This window comes from Phalangium opilio, unplaced genomic scaffold, assembly GCF_054372755.1.
Source record: "Phalangium opilio isolate 3A_F unplaced genomic scaffold, DU_Popi_V2 ptg000217l_1, whole genome shotgun sequence".
In the NCBI taxonomy this organism is placed as follows: Eukaryota; Metazoa; Arthropoda; class Arachnida; order Opiliones; family Phalangiidae; genus Phalangium; species Phalangium opilio.
This window is the reverse complement of record NW_028324218.1, coordinates 5,903,358-5,928,560: the sequence shown is the minus strand read 5'-3', so window position 1 is coordinate 5,928,560 and position 25,203 is coordinate 5,903,358. Positions and strand designations below refer to the sequence as shown.

General features: G+C 33.6%; 1 protein-coding gene and 1 long non-coding RNA gene across 5 annotated transcripts; both read right to left on the bottom strand.

Annotated features, from left to right (window-relative positions):
- Nucleotides 1-1,105: 1,105 nt before the first annotated feature.
- LOC149615912 (uncharacterized) lies at nt 1,106-5,348 on the bottom strand. Of its 3 annotated transcripts, XR_016376067.1 has the most exons (5): nt 4,830-5,348; nt 4,559-4,746; nt 2,006-2,225; nt 1,490-1,916; nt 1,107-1,425 (listed from the first exon to the last, which is right to left on the bottom strand). It is a non-coding gene; the product is annotated as an uncharacterized LOC149615912 (long non-coding RNA). The 3 variants fall into 3 exon arrangements; XR_016376065.1 differs by having other exon boundaries at nt 1,106-1,425; nt 1,490-2,225; XR_016376066.1 differs by having other exon boundaries at nt 1,106-1,421; nt 1,490-2,225.
- A 960-nt stretch (nt 5,349-6,308) lies between these two features.
- Nucleotides 6,309-24,910, bottom strand: LOC149615911 (uncharacterized). 2 transcript variants are annotated; one of them, XR_016376062.1, is made up of 11 exons: nt 24,787-24,910; nt 13,048-13,171; nt 12,631-12,694; nt 11,863-12,110; nt 11,456-11,563; nt 10,632-10,739; nt 10,451-10,558; nt 9,556-9,677; nt 9,341-9,481; nt 8,215-8,409; nt 6,309-6,773 (listed from the first exon to the last, which is right to left on the bottom strand). XR_016376062.1 is itself a non-coding variant. In XM_089857372.1 (10 exons), exons 1-10 carry the CDS (start codon nt 24,796-24,798, stop codon nt 6,678-6,680), a joined length of 1,131 nt encoding a protein of 376 aa, XP_089713498.1. In that variant the 5' UTR covers nt 24,799-24,910; the 3' UTR covers nt 6,309-6,677. The 2 variants fall into 2 exon arrangements, 1 of the variants encoding a protein (XP_089713498.1); XM_089857372.1 differs by lacking the exon at nt 8,215-8,409.
- Between the last annotated feature and the right edge of the window lie 293 nt (nt 24,911-25,203).

Here is a 25,203-nt window from a genome sequence, read left to right as displayed (position 1 = left end):
AACTCTAGTTATTTACGGGGCCTATCTGTGGGAATAGTTTTAAAATAGATAAATAGCGGGTTTTCCTAAATTTAGTTTAGGGGCTATTTTTAATAAATTTAAAGATAAAGCAAGATTTTCGAAAATCAAGTCCCGCAGAGATCATTGCCCTAAGCCCTGTCCAATTTCAACTAGAGTTTTTATCTATGGGTTCTAGTTTTTAGCAGTAGTTTAGTAGTTTAGCAGTTTTTTCTAAAATTAGTTTAGGGGATGTTTTATATTATTTTCATTATCAAGTTACATAATTTAATTTAAAATAAATTGTTCTATGCAATTTTGGGAAATAATTAGTTAGCCAGAGTATTGATTTAATCACGGTAGTCAAATTTTTCTCTAATTTAGGGTGGCAATTAGTTCGTCTCGGTTTATAAATTTGGTAGCCAGTTTTTTCATTAAGGACACGCTTTTCTGAAATTTAAATCCATGAGATTAATTTGTTAGTAGGCAATAGTTTAAAATGTGTTATTGATATGTTTTAATTTCTAGATGTAGAAGATTTTCTTGGATTATTCTGTCGCTGGTCATTCCGAGACGTATCCTTCCAGATGACATCCCTTGTTCCGATTGACGCAACACGAAGCTGTTCTGGACTTGCTATTTATCATTCCTGATGACATGCTTCGTTGGATTTACGTTACATGATGTCTTCTGGACTTGCTCTTTCTCTCAGCGGTGACTTAAAGATATGGAGGAAATCATCGAAGCTAGAAGACACAAAATATATCTTTTTTACTTGAAAATTTTTCATGTAACCACTTAACTTAATTTTTTTGCTTGTGAATTTTATTTGTAACTACTTATTATTTTTTTGCGTTCAAACTTTAACTCACCAACCTCTTTAATATTTTTTTGTTCGAAATTTTTGTAAACACTTTGGTTTTTTTGTTTTTAATTGAATAAATTTTGCCTTAAACCTCGTTCTTTCTTTTCTTGAATTTTTAATATACTAGACTTGGTTTCAGTTTTTTTACCTCTGGACTTAGGGTGATATTTTTGACCCCTTTTTTAAGCTTTTAATAAAAAGAAAATAAAAACATTAAAAAATATTTTTTATGTAAAAAAATTATTTTTTATACAAAAAAATTAAAATTTTATAAAAAATTAATAAAAAAATCTTAAAAATATGCACAAAAAGGTCAAAAAAATGATTATAAGTAAATCGATTGATTTTTTTGAACCGAGTCTAGTATCGAAACTTTAAGCTATACTTACTCAACCACCCCCCACGTCAGGCTTGCGGGCCCAATTTAAATTTAACAAGTCCCTGTTTGACTCGGGAATTATTAAATTTAAACTAAAGCCCGCTGTGGAGCCCCCAAAACCAGGAAACTTCGTCCTTAGCATGGGATTTCCAATGAGAGTCCACTCGCTGTCGTCCACTTCTTCCTGCGCAAGAAAAATTCGAATTATTATTTGGAAAAAGGCACACGAATAACTTGAAATTAATTACCTTAATACGAAAATCCACTCGAGTATTTTCGCTAGACGTAACGCAAAATGTTCAGGCATAAGACAAATGACTATTTTTTTGGCATAAAAGGCACACTCGTAACAGTAATAGGGAAAGAATACCGTAAAAAGCTAAGCCTCGCCTTAAACCCCGCTTAAAATCGTGTTTACTTTTAAAGGACAAAGCGTATAAGCAACCTTCTACCTTAAACATAAATCGTAAATTTATTTAAATCCTACAAAACTCCCTCAAGGAGTTGCCAAACGCTTTTCCCCTAAAAATATTTATAATTAAAACCATAAACTAGATACCTTAATACCGCAAAGGGAATCTCACCCTTGAAATCCTGATTACGCGTTCATTATTCTTAAAAGGGAGGGCTAGGACCAGTGTTCACCTATTCCATAAGTAAGATTTTATTTATGTCCTGGCGAAAAGAAGAATCCCTAAAAATTAAAGGACACAAAGCGCTTCCCTTCTAACAATAAATAGAATAATAAATAATAAACTAAATACCCTAATAATTGCCTAAATGTCTCACAGGCTGTCTAAATAGTTTTGGTAATGAGATTCCCTTTCAACCGATAAAATCAAAGTGACACTTAGTGTAGACCTCAATTAAGAAGGGGATTGTAATGGGTTCATTGACCTGATTAATATTGGGTGCCTTTTGCCAAAAAAATAGTTATTGATTCTAGAATCCAACATAAATTTCTCCTTTGGAAACAGATGGTAGCTATAAAAAATAAAATTCAAACAATTAAATACAGATTAAAATTATTATCAACTTAAATGGCCCAAGTATTTTCAGGGCCGGGATAATGCACGCCCCCTTAAGTCGAAAAAAAATGGAACAGCAAATGTTGCTAAGGGGGGAATAGTTTAACGCAATGTTCCCCCAACAAGCGTTGCACCCCTGGGCCAGTACCCCCTCGCCCCCCCCTTCAATCCGGCCCTGACTAAAACATACTCAAAGGGCATATCTAGTAGAAACAGAGTTATGAACCTCTAAAGTTGGGTGCAATGATATTCCTATGGAGGGGGGTATGTTTGTGAGTATTTTCCTCAATTACTTGGGCCCTGTTTAACCTATCCGCAAGTTTTTAGTATGGTTGGATGGGGGGAGGTTAAATAGGACTATAACATACTCAAAGGACATTTCCGTATCTCTAGTAGAACCAGAGTTATGAGCCTCCAAAGTTGGGTGCAATGATATTCCTATGGAGGGGGTATGTTTATAAATACTTTCCTCAATTACTTAGCTCCTATTTACTAGATCCCCAAGATTTTAGTATGGTTGGATGGGGAACTCAATATGCCCCCAACACAAATGTGAATAACGAATACAGTATTCCATTTTACCACAACTACCCAAAATAAACTAAAGCTATGTTTTCTACAAACAAAGGTCGTAATTAACAAACCTATTTTGTATGGTTAACTTTTTTTTTGCTCCTGTGGGGGAATGTCGAGCTAGGGTTTATGAGAAAACATTACAGCTCCGAAGAACATAAAGGCACATACGTATGTTTGAGGTACTGTTTCAGTGCTGACTTAAATTGGGCAATAGATTTTAATGATACTATCTCAGAGGGAAGTGAATTCCAAGAATGTAGGACATAATCCCCTCAGGTAGGAGACAAAATCCCCCGGACAATTTCCCCCCGAATGGATGCCGAAGACAAAATACCCCCAGCCCTAGGACAAATTTCCCCCAACCCCAGGACAAATTCCCTGCAATAAATGTAAAAAATAATATTTTGGAAAAGGCGTAACTTTGATGGTCGCTATAATTTCCATGGTTTAATGAGCAAGTGCTTAAATATGCATTGTCTTTTATATATATAATATAAACATAGAAAAAATATTAAGCCTATAACTATAGGCCAGTCTGTAAAGGGAGGGAAATCTCAATATTATAAAAAGTAATGTTACTTCAGAAGAAAATAAATGTAAGAAAAATATTTTGGAAAAGGCGTACCATTGTTACAATATTTCCAAAATATTGCAAACCGAACCCAACCCAACCCAACCTAATCGAACCTAACCTAACCTAACCTAACCTAACCTAACCTAACCTAACCTAACCTAATCGAACCTAACCAAACCTAACCTAACCTAATCGAACCTAACCAAACCTAACCTAACCTATTCTAACCCAACCAAACCCAACAGAACCCGAATAAAATCAAAAAATTGTCAAATTGAATGTTAATATTGAATGTCAATATTGAATGTCAGTGACACAACCAATTAACAGTTGGAAAGCAAAAATTGTTTCGTATTTCCAATTTTTCTCCATTATTCAAGCTAATAACTAATTATTAATACGTAAACTTATTTCTACCCTAGAAATGAATGAAACTGAACGAAATAATTAGAAATAATTCAAATTATATTTTGATAATACTCATTATGACCGGGGAATTTTGTCTAGAGCGTGGGGGGATTTTGACTAGAGAGTGGGGGATTTTGTCTACAGAGTGGGGGGATTTTGTCTACAGAGTGGGGGGATTTTGTCTACAGAGTGGGGAGATTTTGTCTACAGAGTGGGGGGATTTTGTCTTGAGAGTGGGGGGATTTTGTACGTTTTTAAAAATGGGGGGATTATGACCTGGGGTCTTTTGTCTTGGGGTATTTAGTCCGTATACCGAATTCCAAATGGGGACCTATCAACGAAAAAAGGAGTGCTTAAGGTGGTCTTTACGGGCATATTGGTGGAATAATAAGTTTTTACCATGACCCCTTGTGGGAGCGAAAGAGGGGGCATCAGAAAAATAAGTTTGATTAGGGGAGTTTAAGATTTTGAACAAGCTTAAAAGGTCAAAATATATGCGACGCGTTGTTAGGGAAGACCAACCATTGGACCAACCAAGAATAGAAAGTTGTAATTCCCTTAGTAGGTGTCGGAGTCTAGTTGGGATTTGGTGTGGGAGAGACAACCCTGGATATTGTCTAGATACTTAATATCGATAGCGGAATGGGGGTAACGCTTAATTTCCATTCGGTTGCGATAAAACTTTGGTATTTAATCTAAATTAACCCTTAATATATAAATAAAATATTTACCTGGAAAGATCTCTGTAGCCACCATTGAAATGGGCAACAGCTTCAAGTCAACTTCCCAAAAGACATAGGATACTAAGCCTTGGTCGTAGTAACACCCGCACTGCGAACGGCAACGTGGGCCCCTAAGCCTTGGTCGTAATTAACAAACGTATTTGGCACGGTTAAGCATAAATTTTCCACTTGCGACGCTTAATTTCCGATCGGTTGCGATAAAACATTGGTATTTAATGCAAAGTAACCCTTAAAATATAAATAAAATCAAAATATTTACCAGCAAAGATCGCGCAGAAAAACGCTGCCGTTACCGCAAACGTCCCAAATGACACTACCTCCCATAGTCTTATTGCCTGCAAACACGAACCGCTAGATGGCGCTGCTGAAGTTAGGCAGACTTCAAAATATGGCGGGAGCGTGCGTTTCAATTTTACTGTTTCTATTTTCTAATATAATTAATAATTTAGTTAATTATAATTTAATAATGTCTTCTAAACTGCCCAAAACACTTTTCTCCACTTTTGAAAAGTGGTACTGGAGTTTATGGATTCCTATAGCTGGAAAAACCACCCTATAAACATGTGTGTCTAATAAGTCGAAATCTGAAATCATAATAATTAAACTAATTCCTATGAAAGTTAATTCATTTTACAAGGACCCAGTTTTACGTTGATCAAAAGTTCTGAAATGAAATGTGTAATATACTCCAAAATCTTTGTTTTTGGCCTAATTATTCCTGTTCTTAATTAGATAATCCTCCTTGGTGTATGGTACTAGTCACATTACAGGATTTTCATTCATAAGGAAGCTCTCGTACTCTAGCTTACTGATGTAGCCACCGAAATTATGTAAAACACAATAAGGATAATTCAGGAAAGGATGAAGAACTTCAAGTATCATTAGACATGTTGATTGATATTTAGTGGCAACTAAGACCATTAAACACAGTGTTTAATTGTCTTAGGTGGAAACTAGTCGCCTTTGCGTTGTCAAGTGTGTGATCGAGTGGGCTATGCATAAACAGACTATATTGAGCCTTAATTGACGTGTCATATTGTTAGCAGCGATAGATTTAGTTTTAGATGTAGGAATGGAGAACGGTTAGAAAAACTATTTACTTCAGTCGTCCGACTCATAGACCACCCTGTATAGAGCCCCTCCCTCCAACACGTAACGAAAAGTAAAAATTATCTTATTGGCTCACTTAAACTATGTTTTGATGACGTGTCTGACGGGGACGACGAAAAATACGTAATTCCTTTTTACCTCTGTCGCTATGACCCGCCTCTTCTTTCATATCCCTCCGTCCCGTGGAAGGGGGTCCAGGACTTTGACGTGCGCCCACATTACTCTGTTCTCCATTCCTACTTCTAAAATTAAATCTATCCCTGGTGAAATCTTTAAAAATTTACCTTAATTAATCTAATTAAATTGTTCTTTAAAATTAACCTAATTTCTTTAAAGAGACACAACTCCTTAACACTTAAATTAACTATAGAACTTAGAAGGAAAGTACGTTATCTAAGAAACATGGGGGCACTCTCGGATCAACACCCTTCGAGGACCCCTAGGCACTGGGCATTTGGGAGCCCACTGCGATATCGGGAAGCCCCCCTGAGCTCCAGGATCCCTAGGCACATACCTAGTTGTTAATCCAGCACTGGTTTCAGTGCCGCACCTCATTTCTCCCTGGAAAATGAACCAGAAAGCTTTTAATAATCAAAGATTATCTCTAAGCATGAAATAAAATCAACAATTTAAGGAACTATAAAGAATTATTTAATTTTTATCTTCGAAAATGGCATAACTAATTAAACAAGCCACGTGAAGAGAATTATTACATGTTAAAAAAAGGTATTTTGTCATATCCCCGCCCCGCCCCTTTTGTTTTGGCACATAGCGCCAGTTAGAGTAAATTTGTTAATTATTTTTTTTTAAAAATAAAAATATTTTATATTTTATATTTTTTGTTCCATTTTAAAAGACCGTGGTTTTTTATTTTATTTATTTGTTTCATTGTTTATAATAGATTTAATTCTGTAACTTTGTTTTCTATAAAAGAAATTTGCCCGTTTTGTTAATATTTGTTTTAGATTTACTAGCGTTTTAATTGTTTGTAAAATAATTAACATTTGTTCAGTTTGTTGCCTTTTTCAATACCATAGGCGTGTTGAGAGTGGCGTATTCCAAAACTATAAGCTGGCGTTTGCTGAAATACAACCTAAAATGATAAATTTTAAATATAAAATAGTGTAAGAAATGAATTACACAACAAACACAAAAAAAAACATCGTTGTCCAATAGGGACTGGACACTTTGTAATAATAATATTTCTTAAATCTCTGTAAATAAACACAGAAATATCTGTTTAAGGCGCCAAAAATCACTAGGATTAAGTGTCCAACCCCTGATTCTAAACTAAAACCGAACTACTATCTCCACTACACACTACAACAAACGCCTACACAAAGTGAACTACAACTATAAAGAAAATTTAAGGCAGATTTGAAGAGCAGTTGCGATTAAAGCCCAAGGTTCTAGATATTAACAGGGATAGATTTAATTTTAGAAGTAGGAATGGAGAACAGAGTAATCTGGGCGCGTGTCAAAGTCCCGGACCCCCTACCACGGGACGGGGGGGGGTATGAAAGAAGAGGCGGGTCATAGCGACAGAGGTAAAAAGGAATTACGTATTTTTAGCCCTCCCCGTCAGCAACGTCATCAAAACCTAGTTTAAGTGAGCCAATAGGATATTTTAAACTTTTCGTTACGTGTTGGAGGGAGGGGCTCTATACTGGACTGAAGTAAATGCTAACCGTTCTCCATTCCTACTTCTAAAATTAAATCTATCCCTGATATTAAGAAACAATAGAATCAAAAGCAAATATGAATAAGAGAAAGTAAACTCCTTTCATAGTGTCTGTCAATCAGCTCATCTCTCAAGTCAGCGAGGAATAGAACAGGAGAAAGATGGTACGCGCTTTTTTGGACTGCCAACCGTAAATCTTAACACCACCCACTAGGAAAAACTTGGTTATCGCTTATCACGTGGAAAGCGTCATCAAGAGTTCCAGCAAACTCACTCGCACTATGAACTGTCCTCTAATGGAAATCTTGATAAGTTAAAAAAAAAGCGCTCGTTGGCTGTATAGTTGCATACGTAAACAGCACTAATATGTTTTGAAAGTAGTACATTTTGTGTTGGAGAGATGGCGGCGCCAAATAGTAACTTAATATACAAACAGTAACACACGTGACAAGAAGGAACCCACTGTGGAAGGAGTCTAGGCTCGTGGTGTAGCATACTACTTCAACCCCACAATAGGGAGTGGGCAAAGAGATGAAAATACACCCCAGTAAACGTCATTCCTCCGCTTAGCCAATCAAATGCATTCCCTCACAAGCCTTCCACTCTGTAAAGTTTGCCTCCATTTTGGTGGAAAGGGAGAAGCCATATTAAACTACACCCCTCTGGCCTCTCTCCATACGTCTCCTTTTCTACTTCCCACTGTTCAGTTGAAAATCTTACGACTTTAGAGGCAATATTTCTTGTTCTACGTTCTACTCTACTCCACTTACTTTCTGTTATTTGCATTTGTTTTTGATAGGAATTAAGCAAGGTTCGCGTAAGCCAGGCAGGCAAAATTGTTTTGTAAAATTACCGTGAAAACTAAAACTGATCTTCTGAGACTTATTTTTATGTGTTATTAACACTGGCTCTTGGTTTGTGTGTGTTAGAAATTTGAATTTTTTTTTAAGTTGTTACACAAACGTTATTCATTAGGACTCATAATATAAGGACTGTGTCGGATACCGAAAGAGTATCTCGGAGAACTTTGTTTAGTAATCATCCAAACCTGTATTAAAAATGTTAGTCAAACCCGGTTAAGATTAAATTAAATGTTAATAAATTAAAATAGAAATTACCAACGTTAATTATAATTTAAAGTTAATAATTAATCAGATATATCAATGTTATTTATAATTTAAAGTTAATAATTAATCAGATAAACAAACGTTAATTATAATTTAAAGTTAATAATTAATCAGATATACCAACGTTAATTATAATTTAAAGTTGATAATTAACCAGATATACCAACGTTAATTATAATTTAAAGTTAATAATTAATCAGATATACCAACGTTAATTATAATTTAAAGTTATTAATTAATCAGATAAACCATAGTTAATTATAGTTAAAGTTAATAATAAATCAGATATACCAACGTTAATTATAGTTAAAGTTAATAATAAATCAGATATACCAACGTTAATTATAATTTCAAGTTAATAATTAATCACATATACCAATGTTAATTAAAATGAAATTAAGTTAAGTTAAAAACAAAGAGTTTTAACGAGAAAATTACCAGCACTTCAAGTAAACGATAGTATTTTAATAAAATCAACTCCTATGGTCTGGTATCACCGGGAATACATAAAGACAATAGGAATAATTGTGTGCCCATATATCCCATTTTAATTTCTATGGGGGTTTTGAAGGCCGGGCCTCTGGCGTCGTATTATTGGTTGGGTAGCAACGCGAGTTCCTAGGCATGCGCACAAGGCGCAACAGGCAGGCAATGAGATAGATTAGAAACTCGCTATGGGTAAAATTCGTCATACATAATGATTAGTCTAGCTAACTCCTCCCACAAAGCCCGCCTAGATAAGTTGAGTAAAAATGGATGTAACACAATTATTCCTATTAGATGTATGTATCCTTGGTCTCATTAACAGAAAAACCACCAAGAACCCAACCCATATGAACTGAGGACATTTACCTTTTCTGGGGAATGAGCTCCTGGTCCGGGTTTTTGAGTTCGATCTCCTGGAATGGTGGTACGATAACTTAGCGTGTAAGCCGGAGACTTGGACTTGTAGGCGTTGGCAGTAACTGGTTCGTATTTGGCTGGTCCAGGTGACTAAAATTAGAGAAAATTTCGTAAGATAAGACAATTCTTTGTTTTGATTGTAACTTTGAATTACAAATACTTACGTGTTTTCCAACACCATTAAATAAATCTTCGGTTTTGGGTCGCATGGAATAAGATGGGCCGTGCCTATGGAACACGTCTTTTTCGTTACCAACAGTCGACGGAATCTTGTAAACATTTGGAGCTAAAAATTAAATTTTACTTTCTCAGCAATTAAGACTGAAGGGGCTGATATTAATAAGAAGAAACCCTATCTTTGTGGACAAATACTTCAAAAATTAAAGACATTACTGAATACCATCAAAAGTTCATAAATAAAAACATAAAGTATACTTCTTTGAAGCTTCCTCGCGCAGTGTACTACGAGACACGCCCACTTTACCCTCAAAATAGTGTAGACCCCCCTCACGACCGTAGCACACGATGCATGCCTGAATAGGCTCAATAGAGATGGAGAGCTTTCAGATGGAATAGTAGTACCTCACACCCTCCCAAGTCTTACCGATGTTCTGTTCTGGTAGCCATATTGGTTGGGTGGTCTCAGCTTCATTCCTACTTTCAACCCACCAATATGGCAGCGTAAATTATGTCACGAGACTCAACTGAGCTCCTCCTCCAACTGAAAGCTCTCTATATAGTAGCAGATACTAGCTCTAGTACCAACATTCAACGTTTGGATCACCACAATTTTAAACCTTTGACCTCAAAGAAGCTTCTCTCTGATTGGGTGATTCGTGTGAAGGTCTAGATCAGGGTCGTTTGCTTCTCACTTTACATACTTTTTGGTTTTTATCTATGAATTTTTGGTACCATGAGTAACAAATCAAAACAACTAACAGGTAAGTTGAAATAATTGTAATGATTTTAATAGAACATTATTATTGATAATTTGTTAAAAACCGTATATCCCAATTAAATATAATTAAAAACCATGCGTATTAAAAGTTAATTAATTACCAGGAGTGGGATCTGGCATTATTTCTTTGGTTTTAAGTCCAAATGAAAATGCAGGCGCGTGTGGTAGTGCAGTAGGAGCAGATTTTTCGGGGCTATATGTTCCAGGTGCTGTTATACACAAAAAGCATGCCTTATTTTGTTAAACTATATATTTTAGTTGGGCGTATTAAATTTATTTTACCGGGAATGTTATCAATTTTAGGGTCTTTTCCTTTCAGTCCAAATGAAAAAGAGGGTGACGTTGGTATCGCGACGGATATGGACTTTTCGGGACTATATGCACCGGGTGCTATGCACGCAAAAATGGGTTGAAATTGGACTTAATGCGTAATTATATTAAGTAATTTCTATTCTCAAGTATAATATTTTAACGCCTTATCAGGGATAGATTTAATTTTAGAAGTAGGAATGGAGAACAGAGTAATCTGGGCGCGCGTCAAAGTCCCGAGGGGGTATGAAAGAAGAGGCGGGTCATAGCGACAGAGGTAAAAATTAATTGCGTATTTTTCGCCGTCCCCGTCAGCAACGTCATCAAAACGTAGTTTAACTGAACCATAAGATAATTTAAACTTTTCGTTACGTGTTGGTTGGAGGGAGGGGCTCTATACTGGGTGGGCTATGAGTCGGACTACTGAAGTAAATACTAACCGTTCTCCATTCCTACTTCTAAAATTAAATCTATCCCTGCTAGCAACAATTGTCTAATCAAAGTGGTCTGTTCTAAATATTAATCGGAATGAAGAATAACCAAACAGTCCCTCAAATAATCCTTTTAATACATAGTTTTCATACTAGAGAGGATTGATACAATTTACACCAGGAGGCCAGGCTACTTGGGGGGGGGGCACAGTGTAAATGGTGTCAACCCTTCTAGTCTAAAAACTACGCATAAATCTTGATAATTGTTATTTATTATTTCTTCATCTCTAAGCCTTTTAGAAATATGTTTGACTCAACTAATAAATACCTAGCAAAACCATGTATGTCCTAAAAGTTCATATTTACCGGGTATGTCGTCTGGTTTTGCATCTTTAGGCTTAAGCCCAAATGAAAACGCAGGGGCAGCAGTTACAGCGACGGGACCCGCCTTTTCGGGACTGTAAGCTCCGGGTGCTACAATGTGCGGTATTCACCAAATTAGTGTTAAAAAGCTTGCAAACTTAGGCTTCATCAACATCATCGTGCAAGCGTGTTTCTTGCAAACATCAAACCAACTACGTTATTTATATCAAATAAAAATAGAAGTAACAGGATGTGTGTCACAGTAACGAAACGAGGAAACTCGCGTATGAATACTATAGTAGGAATACATAGATAATTGGAATAGTTGTGCTTTATCCAGATCAGTGTACCACTTTCCGTTACTTATTTTTATTTGCCTTTGAATAAACTTTACTTGAACCATCTCTTACCTGGTGTTTGATCAGGCTTGGCGTCTTTTGTTTTGAGACCAAATGAATACGAGGGTGCAGCACCAACAGCGACTGGTCCAGCCTTTTCGGGGCTGTAAGCACCAGGAGCGGGTGTCTTGAACGGTGCCGGTTCCTTCAGTTTTCCAGAAAGAGTTGGTGCCGCGGCGGTTTCCTTGCCATGGTGACACAATCCACTAATATTGTAAGCTCCGGGTCCGGGAACAAATATATCCCTCTTTTCTTCATGGCTAAAATGATAGGAAAGTTGTATTAGCTCTTAGATGTAAATAGACACCTTTTTCAAAATTGGGGGTTAAAATGGAGTATGGTGTATGAAACCACAAATGCCTTAGGGCTTTGGTGGGATATCTAATAAACCACTTTGTTTCCCATACCAGGAATAGATTTAATTTTAGAAGTAGGAATGGAGAAGGGAGTAATGTGGACGTACGTCAAAGTCCTGGCCCCCCTTCCCCGGACGGAGGGGGTATGAAAGAAGAGGCGGGTCATAGCGACAGAGGTATAAAGGAACTACGTATTTTTCGCCGTCTCCGTCAACAACGTCATCAAAACGTAGTTAAAGTGAGCAGCCAATAAGATAATTTAAACTTTTCGTTACGTGTTGGAGGGAGGGACTCTTTACTGGGTTGGCTATGAATCGGACTGAAGTAAATACCAACCGTTCTCTATTCCTACTTCTAAATTAAATCTATCCCTGACATACCTATAAATAGGGTCCATTAGAGAAGTATTTGAAACTTTACTTACCGACCACCGAATGAAAAAGCAGGAGATTTTTCCCTCTTTGAGACGGAATCATGGCTACCGACACCTTAAAAATTAATTGAATAGTTTAGTTTTAATTATGTACATAGTTTTCACACTAAGCGTATTGATACCATTTACACCAGGATACCAGGTTAATTGGCACTGCACTTTAACCTCCAACTAGCCTGGCCTCCTGGTGTAAATGCAGTATCAATCCTCCTTGTCTAAAAAGTTATGTTTAACACAAAACATTATTATTATTATTGCGAACAAGTTGGTTTAATCGTAATAACACGTTTCACCCTTGTTCTTTTGTGATTGTAAAGTAAACCCTTGGACCGATATTTAAATTTGTTTACAAGGTACTGACTTAATTAAGGCACAAAATATATTAATTAAATCACGTTATTAACTAACCAATGGTAGAAGGTAGGGCTACTGAAGCAGGTCCTGGTGTTCCATACTCAGCAGCGATTGGTCCACGCCTTTTAGTGGGTGTCCAGGGCCGTTGTTGAACGTGAAAACTATAGTGTACGTCACTCTGTAATTAAAATGTACGAGATTTAAATTTTTAATGTTTAGAGAAAAATAAAAACGTTGTTAAATTCGTTAATTTCAACGCGTATGTATTATTCACACCTACGTGTGTAAGATTTAAAGAACCTTACACCTAATTTTTGTCAAGGCCGTTAAGTTTCCTTTTTTACAACAAAAAAATAAAACGTTATTACGTTTTCTCTCTAAATTGAGTAACCGACAGTGGGTCTAATATGAGTTTACAAGGGCGAGATTTTCAAGATTTCTTGACTTTCAAGCGTCGGCGTTTAAGAAAAATTGTTGTTTCAGGCTATTTAAGTAGGCGTCAGACTTCTAGTGACGTCTTTCAACCACAAGTCAAGTTGAAATTGTTTTAAAATGTTATATATTGTTTTTATATTTTAAAATAAGTTGTTTACACCCATTGTGCTTGAATTAATGTTAAGTTTGACATAATTTATGTTAAATTATAATATCATATTCGGATTCAGCTCTTAAAGAGCTTTAAAATGAGTATAAACACTATGGGGTTTGGTGCGATTGTAACTTTTAATTGTAAATATGTTTACAATCGCGAAGTAATTTTACAACTTGTCAGAAAACATTTTGTAAAGTTATTTTTGAGTGTAGCTTGTAAAGACCTTTCAAACGAATACAAACACGATATGGTTTCTAGTTACAATGTAAATTGTAAATATTTACATTAATACTAATTTTGAAAACATTAATCGCTACGTTGTAAATATTTTTTACAGTAATTTCAAAACGTAAAGAAAGGCTTGCAAAGTTACACTAACATAAATAATTTACAAAAACAAGTATAACAAAATTGAAATGCAGTACAATCAAAAGATAACCTACTAAAAATGGACCATAGATCCAATTAAAACGCAATTTAAGTCCAATTTGAATTTAATTACACTTAAATTTACGTCCCTTAGGGCCAAACGAGTTTCTTTTCCCATTGCATATAATCACAAAATCGTGAATACACAAATCCGAAAAAGTAGTTAAACCTCACCAATTTAAAATTAATAAACATTTTTGAAAAAAATTCCTAAAAATTACGAAACATTTTTGATAACAATAATTCATATAATGAGGTTATTAAGAAATACCCACTGCTCATTTTGACAAACCGTACGCGCAGATGTTAATAAATAATAAAATTTTAAAATAATGCTAATGTAGACACTAGAAATTCAATGTTGTTTCAAATTTTGAGGTCAGTTTAGAGGTAATTCAATACTATAGTTTAAAAGCACCGTGATCACGAAATAAGGACGTTAAAAATGCCTTGTTTTAAATAATTTATTGGGGTCAACTAGGCAGCTACAGTAACTGTAGTGAGAGGAACTGTGGAAAGTTAAAAATTAATTTATGACATCTTGAAATTCTAACTTTTTCGTCTGTATTTTTAGCTGTTGAAAGTCTGGACATATTTTCTGAAGACTTAACCCAAATTAGTCATATTTTTATTACAAGTGGAGATACACTTGAAATTACTCGGTTTCTTTAATACTACATTATTAAAATTTATTAAAATATTTTGAATGGAATTTTAGGAATTATTTGTTATAACTATTTATTTCTCTTCTATTATTGGACCGATTTCGATAATTATTATTTTTTAATTAAAGATATTTTAAAGGTCTATGCCATCACGAAGACCGATTGCAAAATTCCATCTGTAGCTAAAGGTCACTGAGGTCAAGTTATGTCGAAATTAAATTGGCTTTATTTACATTGCAGTTTTAATTTAAAATGATGGCCAAAACAATTTTAAAATTGATATACAATATAATACCATAAGTTATTAAGATATGTTCACCATAGTTTGTCAGTGGTTACAAACTGGAGCTTGTAATTTTGAAGTGAGTGAGGGAGGTAGGTCATAGATTCGAGGAGGTAAAGCGAGGGAGGCCTGGTGAGGCGCTGCTGTCAAAGGGGGCTTAGTAATGCAGACTAAATAGGACCTAGATAGAAGTCCTAGCTTCAAAATTAACCACAAAGTATAGGACTTCAATTGACTCGCTTCCGTCGTTCTCCTTCTCGAACTAGCCCGAGCTGCAAGTCTTTCAGTAGCATTACGAAGTATAGGTAGTGTCATACGTATGGAACATATCACTTATAAACTTATGGTAATACGTAATACTTAGACTACATCATTGTGTAACAGCTCTGGTAAGAATCTTATGTCACAAAAGATAAAACTCCATAAATATCCTAATATCACTCAATCTAAAGTGTCCGTTAAATAATTTATTTTTCTAAGTATTTTAATTCTTAGAGTCAGACCACTAGTCTGTGAAGCATCACTTAAAATTAGTAGTAACTTGGCCATTTTCAATGTTTTCTTTGCACTTAAACACGAGTGTTACTGGCTTTGAAATATCATTTAACGAAAATTTTCTGTTAAATAATAAAATCTCATTGTGTTATGTTAACGTCGTTTAATGAAATCTTAAAATTTGTCTGTCTTAATTTTTAAAGAAACTAGTGCGAACTGGTCCCTTTTTAAATGGAATGGAATGGATTAAATTTAACAAATTTTAGTGGGTGGGCCAAGCAAGTATTTCAGAAAGTAAATATGATAAATTATGGCTTGTTTTCAAAAATGGTTTATAGGATAGCAAAGTTATTATTAAGCAACATGGGTGGGTTTTTTTTATAACTTCATTTGGTAAGATAAAGATATCAGATTTCTTTTTTATCCTAAAAATAAATTTCGTAAATTTGACACTTAGGTCTATACTTGAGGATATATTTTGGAGAGTGGGTTTAAATTGATATTTTGGGGTGTATAGTGAGGCTCGTTTGAATTATGAAGGTTTTGAGGTCATTGTTAGATGGAGTACACCATAAGCTTTGAAATGAGTATAAACAATGCAGGGTTTATATTTAAATATCAATTGTTAAATCCAAGTGTAAAATTAGATGTAAAAACTATAATTTTACGCTTAGATTTGACACTACATTTAGATGCAAAAACTATAAACGTAGATCAAATGAAGTTCTAAATTGATAGTACTTGTAAGTACTTCTTAACGGTCAGATATCTACTAAATCTCGGTATATACTTACACAATTACACACGAGTTTTAGACGAATTGTAAATTACTTTACACGATGAATATAATTATGTGTAATTAACTAAAGGTACGCTTGTGAGAACTCAAATGAAAACTCAAAACTATACGAAATCAACCATAATACTTTAGAACATATCCACACACATATATGTGTACTAATTTACACTATTACACACAGTTTTAGAGGAAGTGTAAATAAATTTACACTATTACACACAGTTTTAGACGAAGTGTAAATAAATTTACACTACAAATATATTTACACTACAAATATATTTACACTACAAATATAACTCTGTGTAATAAACTAAAGGTACGCTTGTGAGTACTCAAATGAAAGCTGACAAATAGACGAAACCAACCATAATACTTTAAAAAACATCCACACGTATATTAATTTTAAATATATTTATGGGCGTTAGGTTTCTAGCGAACGATTGACAAAACAGCATCGTATAAAATGATCAATCCAATCCACCCACGTAAAATTTCAAGGAAAACTGCAATAAGATTTGATAAATATAAATCTTACGCAACAACTTGTTATACACTCGCTACGAAAGGGTTATAAAGAATTTTCGTAGAAATCTCATGGACTTTTTTTTTATTATAATTCAAGTGTTATAGTATGGCATATTAAAAGGAACTTTCACATCCTGACAGCGGGTGGTAGGAAAAACAGAATATGCGGAAAACTGCTAGACATTTGTTGATTTTGACAAAAACGAATAGAAGTTACGTTTTTTGAAGGGGCCAATAAACTTAATCTCCTTTTAAGGAATGTATTTAGTGAAAAGTTACCAGAAGTCTTAATTTATATAAGAAGAATTTTATGCAAGATTCCAATCTAAATAACAAAATTTCAAGAATCTCTCTGGAATTTTTTCGGGTACTGGTGTTTAAGTGTACATTTTCAACTTTAACAACTGATGGGTTTTTATAATACAAACTTTTGTTTCTACGCTCAAATTGCGCAAATTAGGTTAATTACCTTTGCAGTTAAATAATTATAGAAATAAGGTGTACGGTTAAATTAACTATTCAACATTTAAACTCTGAAATGCGTCACGAGATGAGATACTTTGTTGAAGTGCTCAAAATACGCGTTAAAATTGAGCAAGTGTGAGCAAAAAATGCAATGCGTAAATTTTAACTTAAGCTAGTAGAAGTAGCTTATATTTTAGCAAACAACTATAACAATTCGTAAAGATTTGAGCTAATTCATTGTGCGTAAATTTAAGCAATATCACCGATATTTTTATTAACCTAGGGTCAGAGTGCTCAAAATACGCATTACGTTTGAGCACTTTTAAGCCAAAAATTCACGTAAATTTTAACTTAAGCTAGTAACAGCTTATATTTTAGCAAATAACTATAACAATTCGTAACATTTCGCGCGTAAATATACGCGTAACAATTTTCTAACTCATTGTGCGTAAATTTACGCAATTAAACCGATATTATTTTCTACACCTATGGTTGTAGGTACTCATTTAAAAACTCATTAAGAGACTGATAGAACTGTAACAGTTAATTAGACCGTATCTCATTACCAATGATGGATAACCCTATAATTAAAAAGTCAAAATATGTCAAATTAAACTTTAAAATATGATCAAACGGTATATAGAATCTTTTGTCGCTAAATAGGACGATCCTTAAGGCTTTTCTTTTTCTTCTTCTTAAATAATTCAGTAATAAAATGCCTCAGGATACGATGCAGACAGCAGGGCGCTTGCCAAGATTTTTATATTAAAGACTAAAAGTGTTATCAAACAAAAACCTCAATTATTTATATTTTAAAAGAAAACCACAGGCGGTTCGTCACATATCAAAAAGAGCCCTTACAGTCTTATGTCGAAACTTGATCGAATATTCCATATTAAATACCCAAGCAAAAGTAAATAAAATCGTGAAGCTTACACTCAAAATGGTCAAATAAATCAACCTTACGCTCAAAATGGTCAAATAAATCAACCTTACGCTCAAAATATTCAAATAAAATCAAACTGACACTCAAAATATTCAAATAAAATCAAACTGACACTCAAAATATTCAAATAAAATCAAGCTTTCGCTCAAAATGGTCAAATAAAATCAATCTTTCGCTCAAAATTAACAAATAAATCAATCTTTCGCTCAAAATGGTCAAATAAATAAAGCTTTCGCTCAAAATGGTCAAATAAATAAAGCTGACGCTCAAAATGGTCAAATAAAATCAAGCTGACGCTCAAAATGGTCAAATAAAATCAAGCTGACGCTCAAAATGGTCAAATAAAATCAAGCTGACGCTCAAAATGGTCAAATAAAATCAAGCTGACGCTCAAAATGGTCAAATAAAATCAAGCTGACGCTCAAAATGGTCAAATAAAATCAAGCTGACGCTCAAAATGGTCAAATAAAATCAAGCTGACGCTCAAAATGGTCAAATAAATAAAGCTGACGCTCAAAATGGTCAAATAAATAACGCTGACGCACAAAATGGTCAAATAAATAAAGTTGACTCTCAAAATGGTCAAATAAATAAACTTTATGCTCAAAATGGTCAAATAAATCAGGCTTTGGTTCAAATCTTTGCAGTCAAATCAAGCGTATACGCTCAAATCAAAATGGTTAAAACTAACACAGGGATGGCGAAGACAACCATAGATACCGATGGGCGTATGGCATAACGGATTGGAAAACAACATGGAAACACAGGCAGACATAATTGTTATGTCATAAGACTTTTGAGTGGGCGTGTTTCAAAGTCGTTCTTCAATCCAATTCCATATAGGGTCAAAAAATCAGACAACACTCGCTCGCTCAACAAGAAAAGAGAGAAAAAAAGCTGATTTTCCACATTTAAAAAGGGTTATTTCCCTCCTAACCGTAGGTTTTCTGATAATTTAAATTTGGTTTACTTGTTATTGCATTTCGTGGGTTTAACCTACGCTTTTAACGTAGTTTGATACGCCAATGAATTTTATACGCGAACTCATCCAAGACTTTTGAGCACGTTCAAAGGTAGGCGGAGTTCAACAACTCACTATGCTCTGAAGATGATTTCAAATTGTAACGAGTCTTGCATATTAATTAGAATTGTCTGATGGTTGTAACATGCGTAGGATGTTTAAAATTTTTTGCGGTATTTGAGGTTTATATAATATTTTGTAAATATCAAATTTGGTTTTAATTTTAGTAAATAGAATTAACCTAAGCTAATTTAAAAATTTTTAAACTGCATCATCATATTAGTCTCGTCATAAGCTTTTCTTAGAGTATATACAACACCTATGTTCAACTAAAAGTTAGTTTTGAGCATAATTTGAGCATGATATGAGCACATGCGTAGAATTATATATTGTAGGTATTCAAATGAAAGCTTATGACGAGCTGAATTTAATGGCATCAGTTGTATTTAAAGAAAACCCTCTCCCAATGCATAAAATCTAAAAATAAACGATAGCTCAATTTAAGCATAATTAATTCCTACCCATAATGTCACCATAACTTTACGAGCACTGAAATTGAACTTTAAAATGAGCTGAATGCAAAAGGGATAATTATAAACAATTATATTTCAATAAAAGCATTCCACTATTTTACGCATCTCAATTTACGCATTCTGAGTACTCATTTTAAAGTTTCAAAAGAGCTGAATACAACAAGCACTTCATGAGCACTCAATTTAAACTTTAAAAGGAGTTGAATACAACCCTGATAATTATATTTTAATACAATCATTCCAATATTTTACTCAGCTCAATTTACGCATTCTGAGTACTCATTTTAAAGTTTAAAAGGACCTGAATACAACGGTGACAATTATAACCCCGCTATCTTTAAAGAAATTAATTCCAAAAATATAATTTTAAAAACCTTGAAAAGGAAACTGGTATAATGATAATATTCCCTTATATGGCGCGTGCCTAAAGGCTTCAAAAGAAGCGTATGAATTAGGTTTAAATTAGTTATAAAAATCTCATTTACTGGACGAGAAAATAAAGTTGCCACTAACTAATAATTACAGACAAAAGAGATGTATAATTAACAATAGCTTAGTATAATTACAGTACTACCACTTTAGGATAGGAAAAAGTGACCTTGTTAAAAAAGAAAAGAAAATGAAACATCTTGTAAATATTAAATATTAACGGCGTCTTGTAGTCCCTACCCAAAGGCGTTTAAAAAAGGAATAAATTTTATTTTAAAAAATCATCCTTAACTGTAATTATTATTAAATTTCTATAATTTCCTTTTTTGGGAATATTGTTTTGTTCTATTGCTTCTTGTTTGGTGAGAAAGTTCAATGTGTCACGTATAATGATTCGAAGATCTAAATACTAATTATTGTATTTAAATATTTTTGAAACTTCACGGTTTAATGTGTTAAACTTCGCATTAAGCTTCGGGACTTTTAAAATGTTTCGCTAAAATATGTTATTAAGTTTGTTTTGAGGTAGGGTTCATATTTGGAGTTGAATACTAGTAAACTAGGCTTGAAGATACCAAAATTAAAGTAAATACTAATTTTAAACTACATAATCATTATAACGAACATTTTAACCTACATTTTTGAATTGTGCTTAAAAAACCAGTCTGAAGTCATACCTATCTTCAACTTCATATGAAGTTAATTATACATTTAAAATTAATTATAATTATTAATTTCAATTAACGTTATATGGTAACCCTATCTTGTAAGTACTCATTTTAAAGCTCTCGTCGAACTGAATTCAATTATAATAAAATTAATTAAAAATTCCTTCTAACAGATGGCGAGTAACGATAAAAAGAATTTCAAATTCAAATTAACTTAATTTAGAGAACTTCTTGTTTTAGGGTGGTAATAGTCTTACAAGGTCTTTATCTTTAAAAGATTTTGATTAGCAAAACGGGGGCAGTACCCATAAATACGAAACCTACGTCTAGAAATCGTTTGAAACTGATAATTTTAAAAACCAGTGGGTAGTTGTTTCTAGCTAAAAAAAAATCGTGATTTGGAAGCACCTGCAATCAGAAATGGTTTTATTAAACTGCCATTTGCTTCTTATGTATCCAATATTAAAAGGATCAAGCGATAAAACATTTAAGACCAAAGTTTCGTAGGAAGCCCTTAATGATAACTACCACGCTTAGTATGGAATTAATTACAATTATTTTAATCACATTATTTAATTATTCATTACAAGCAAGAGGGGTTGAAGAAACTCCACTGCAATAAACCTTATTTTATTCTGAGTTCAGAACGATAACTGATTCAAACTGAACTAGTTTAGCGCTGTAAGAACTGATTCAAACTGTACTATACTATCTATCAGTGCAGCACAGTAAGAACTGATTCAAACTGAACTAACTAGCCTTGTTTTCAGTTAAAACAGGGATAGATTTAATTTTAGAAGTAGGAATGGAGAACGATTAGTATTTACTTCAGTCCGACTCATAGACCACCCAGTATAGAGCTCCTCCCTCCAACACGTAACGAAAAGTTTAAATTATCTTATTGGCTGCTCACTTAAACTACGTTTTGATGACGTTGCTGACAAATACGTAATTCCCTTTTACCTCTGTCGCTATGACCCGCCTCTTCTTTCATACCCCCCTTCCCCGGGACTTTGACGCGCGCCCAGATTACTCTGTTCTCCATTCCTACTTCTAAAATTAAATCTATCCCAGGTTAAAATAAAGAAAAGCCGTTATTGGAAAATCTGAACACTTTCAAATTAGGCTTAACTTTTCAAACTTTCATCAATAACTATTAACACCAAAATCAATATTCAATCAATTTAGCTCCCATCTGGTTCCTAGGTCATTGGAAACATAATTTAAATAACGATTTGGCTACAATCTTTAAAAAGGAAAAAAGCCACCTGTGATACGAGTTAGGCCTAACTTAAACGTATTGATTTTCCTAAGCGTGTCGTGACTGTTCAGGGCAACTTATTGTCAGCCCTAAAACAAGTTAAATTACAAGTGGCGGAAGGTTCCGCACGACTTACTATGTAATCTAACGGAAACTTGTTATTAAAGAACAGTTTAACAACGTTGCCATGTTAAGTTGTCATTTATTAACTAGAGAAAACGCTTTCTATTGCCAATTAATGTTTTATGCAGGATAAAAGAAACGCTTTTATTAAGTTTATGACTTTTGCAGGTTCCATTCTCTGTGTGTATAATAATAATAAAAACAAATATGGGAGTTCGGTTGCTTTATTTTAGCGAAATGGTTTCTGGGAACTAACATTGGGTTGGGTAAGCTTATGCAGGTGATGTTTTTGCTTCATAAATGACAGCTAGGTTAAAATAGACGTTAAATAATTGCATATTCATTTTCCGCTAGTCGTAAACTTTAATTTGAGTACTCACAATCATACCTAATTTGTTCTAGAAATAATTCATGGTTTTTTATATATATGAATATTCTAAACCTCTTGTAAGTAAAAAAGCAGCGGGATTGAGTGAGTCATGAACTTTGATTCAATTCAAGGCAAAATTCATGCTAAATTTATGGTTTCATGAATTTCCAGACTTTAAGACGAAGAATAAGTTAATATTAACTAAGTGTTGAAATACATGCTCTAAAGAACTCTACTAAAATATAAAAATATTAATTTAAAGGCAATATTCATGCTTAATTTATGGAATTATGAATTAATTAGAAATGAATTAAAGCTACCAAACTTTCCGAGGAAGAATAAATATTAATATAGCGTTGAAATCCTCGGTTGGGTTGAAATACATGTTAAAAAGAACTACACTAAAATCAGGGATAGATAGACTTCCCTGCTAAAATATATAAAAATCCATGGCTAAATTAATTTTTACATAACAATAGTCATATCTCGTATGCTATTGCGTTTAACCCCATATTGTAAGTACTCATTTTAAAGCTCAAAACGTGCTGAATCCGACTATGAAATCAGTTCAACTCTAACCCTTAACACAAACGCCGCAAAACCAAAACAAAATAAATCCATATCTACAAGTAACTTAATACCAAGTACAAAATGAGTTTCGTGTCATTTATACGGAATATTACAAACTATCTCATTAAAATTTTGGCTATATAAACGCTGATGATATCTATCCACGCAAAGACTTCGTTAACCAGGCACGGGGTCGACCAAGGGGTAGAACATTCATTTACAATTATATAAAAATTTATAATAGCATTTAACTTTAGTAAAAACTTAAGAGAATCTAGATAAGCAAGTATCCAACCCCTTTGTCATTACCATAGAAACATGTATCTGTCAAAAAGTTTTGTTTTTGTTTTAAATTCGTCCCTGACATTACGCTAACATGATGAAATCGAATGATAACGTGCATATGTACAGACATTTAAATCGATACTATGAGCTATCTCAAAATGTAGATTTCCACTAAAGCAGTAGGTAGAGTACTGTACATGTATGCGATAAAATGTCTACTACGGGAAAATTATAAATAATGCTAAAACTAACCAGTTTCGAAAGGGAAATTCAATATATAATAAATATGGTGATATTATACCTAGTACTGTATTTTTTGGTTTTATTCCAAGTTGCTATGTAGTTTGTTTAGTTTGATGGAACTAATACATTTAAACTTAGGAGTATGGAGTATTGGAGAAGATCTAAGCTAGTGGGCTCTTACTAAACAGCACCTTATATTTATTGGCTTCTATTAAATAGACAAGAATAAACAATGCGTTATGATGATTCGGCGAAAATTATAAAATACAGTCGAAGTTCAAATATTTCTTTCGTTGTTTCGGTGTTCGGAATTCTAACATAATTTTTTGTTTAATTTAAATTCATAATATTTAACGTAATTTCAGTTCAAATTAACAAGATTTCAACTGATTTAACGTTGAATTTTACATGATAAAGTTTTGAATATCAGATTTGAAGAAAGATTTTAGTTGGAAAACAAATTCAGGGCTACTAATTTATTCTTCCCTAATAATATCAGGGAAATTCTGATGATAAATTCGTGAAAATTCACTTGAATTCACGAGATTTCAAGTGATTTCACATTCATAGATTTGTTTCCCTGACTTAAAGAAATATTTTCCCGTTCTAAAACATTTACAATCTACGGTTTTTAACTATCAAAATGCACAATAACTATGCTTAAACTAACCATGGAAAATTCTAAAAAGAAATTAACTTGAAAACCTCTTAAAATTAAAAAAAAAAAAACAGTAGCGCCCTAGACTTCCTAAGACGTAGGATGCCAGAAAAATCACGTGCTCTTTGCAACATTCAAAAAACTTCATACGTTTCTGTCTAATTAGAATTTAGAAATTTAAACTTGACGAATTTAAGTGCAATTAATTAAATATGATTTAGTTTATTAAGTTAATAGTAAATAGTCTTAATTCTGTTTAAAAACACGCCAAAAATATAAACAACTAAACTTACGCAACAACCAAGACCTCAAAATACCAAAGTTAAAATCAAAGCAACGATAATATCAATGCAATTAAATGAAAATAAATATAATACTCCGGCAATTGCACGCAATCAAGCCAAGAAGGAGAGAGAATTTAATTAATCCTTACCTTAATAACCATGATTGGGTATTTCCTTTTCTCTTGCAAAAGTAACACTAGCTGGGCACGAAAATGCACCTCGAGTCGAACGCGTTTGGAATTCAACTGACGAAGTGTCAGAGACTCAAATCTAAGAGAAACTTTGGTTAGAGTAAAGGAGCAAGAATCGCCGACTCAATCTATCTAGGCAAGGCTTCTCACGTGTCTACTTGGTATGATATAGTAGAGTTCGCGCGCGTTTCTCATTGGATAATATTAAAATGACGTAACAGAAGAATAATTAACGTGACTTGGAGTTGAAGTGACGTATTTTTCCTTCAGATTAAGATGAAAACATTTATTTTAAACAACTCCAAGGTACTTAAAGAGAATAATCTTTGTACTATTTTTAATAAGTAAAGGCTATAGAACAAAACCGTGGGATGG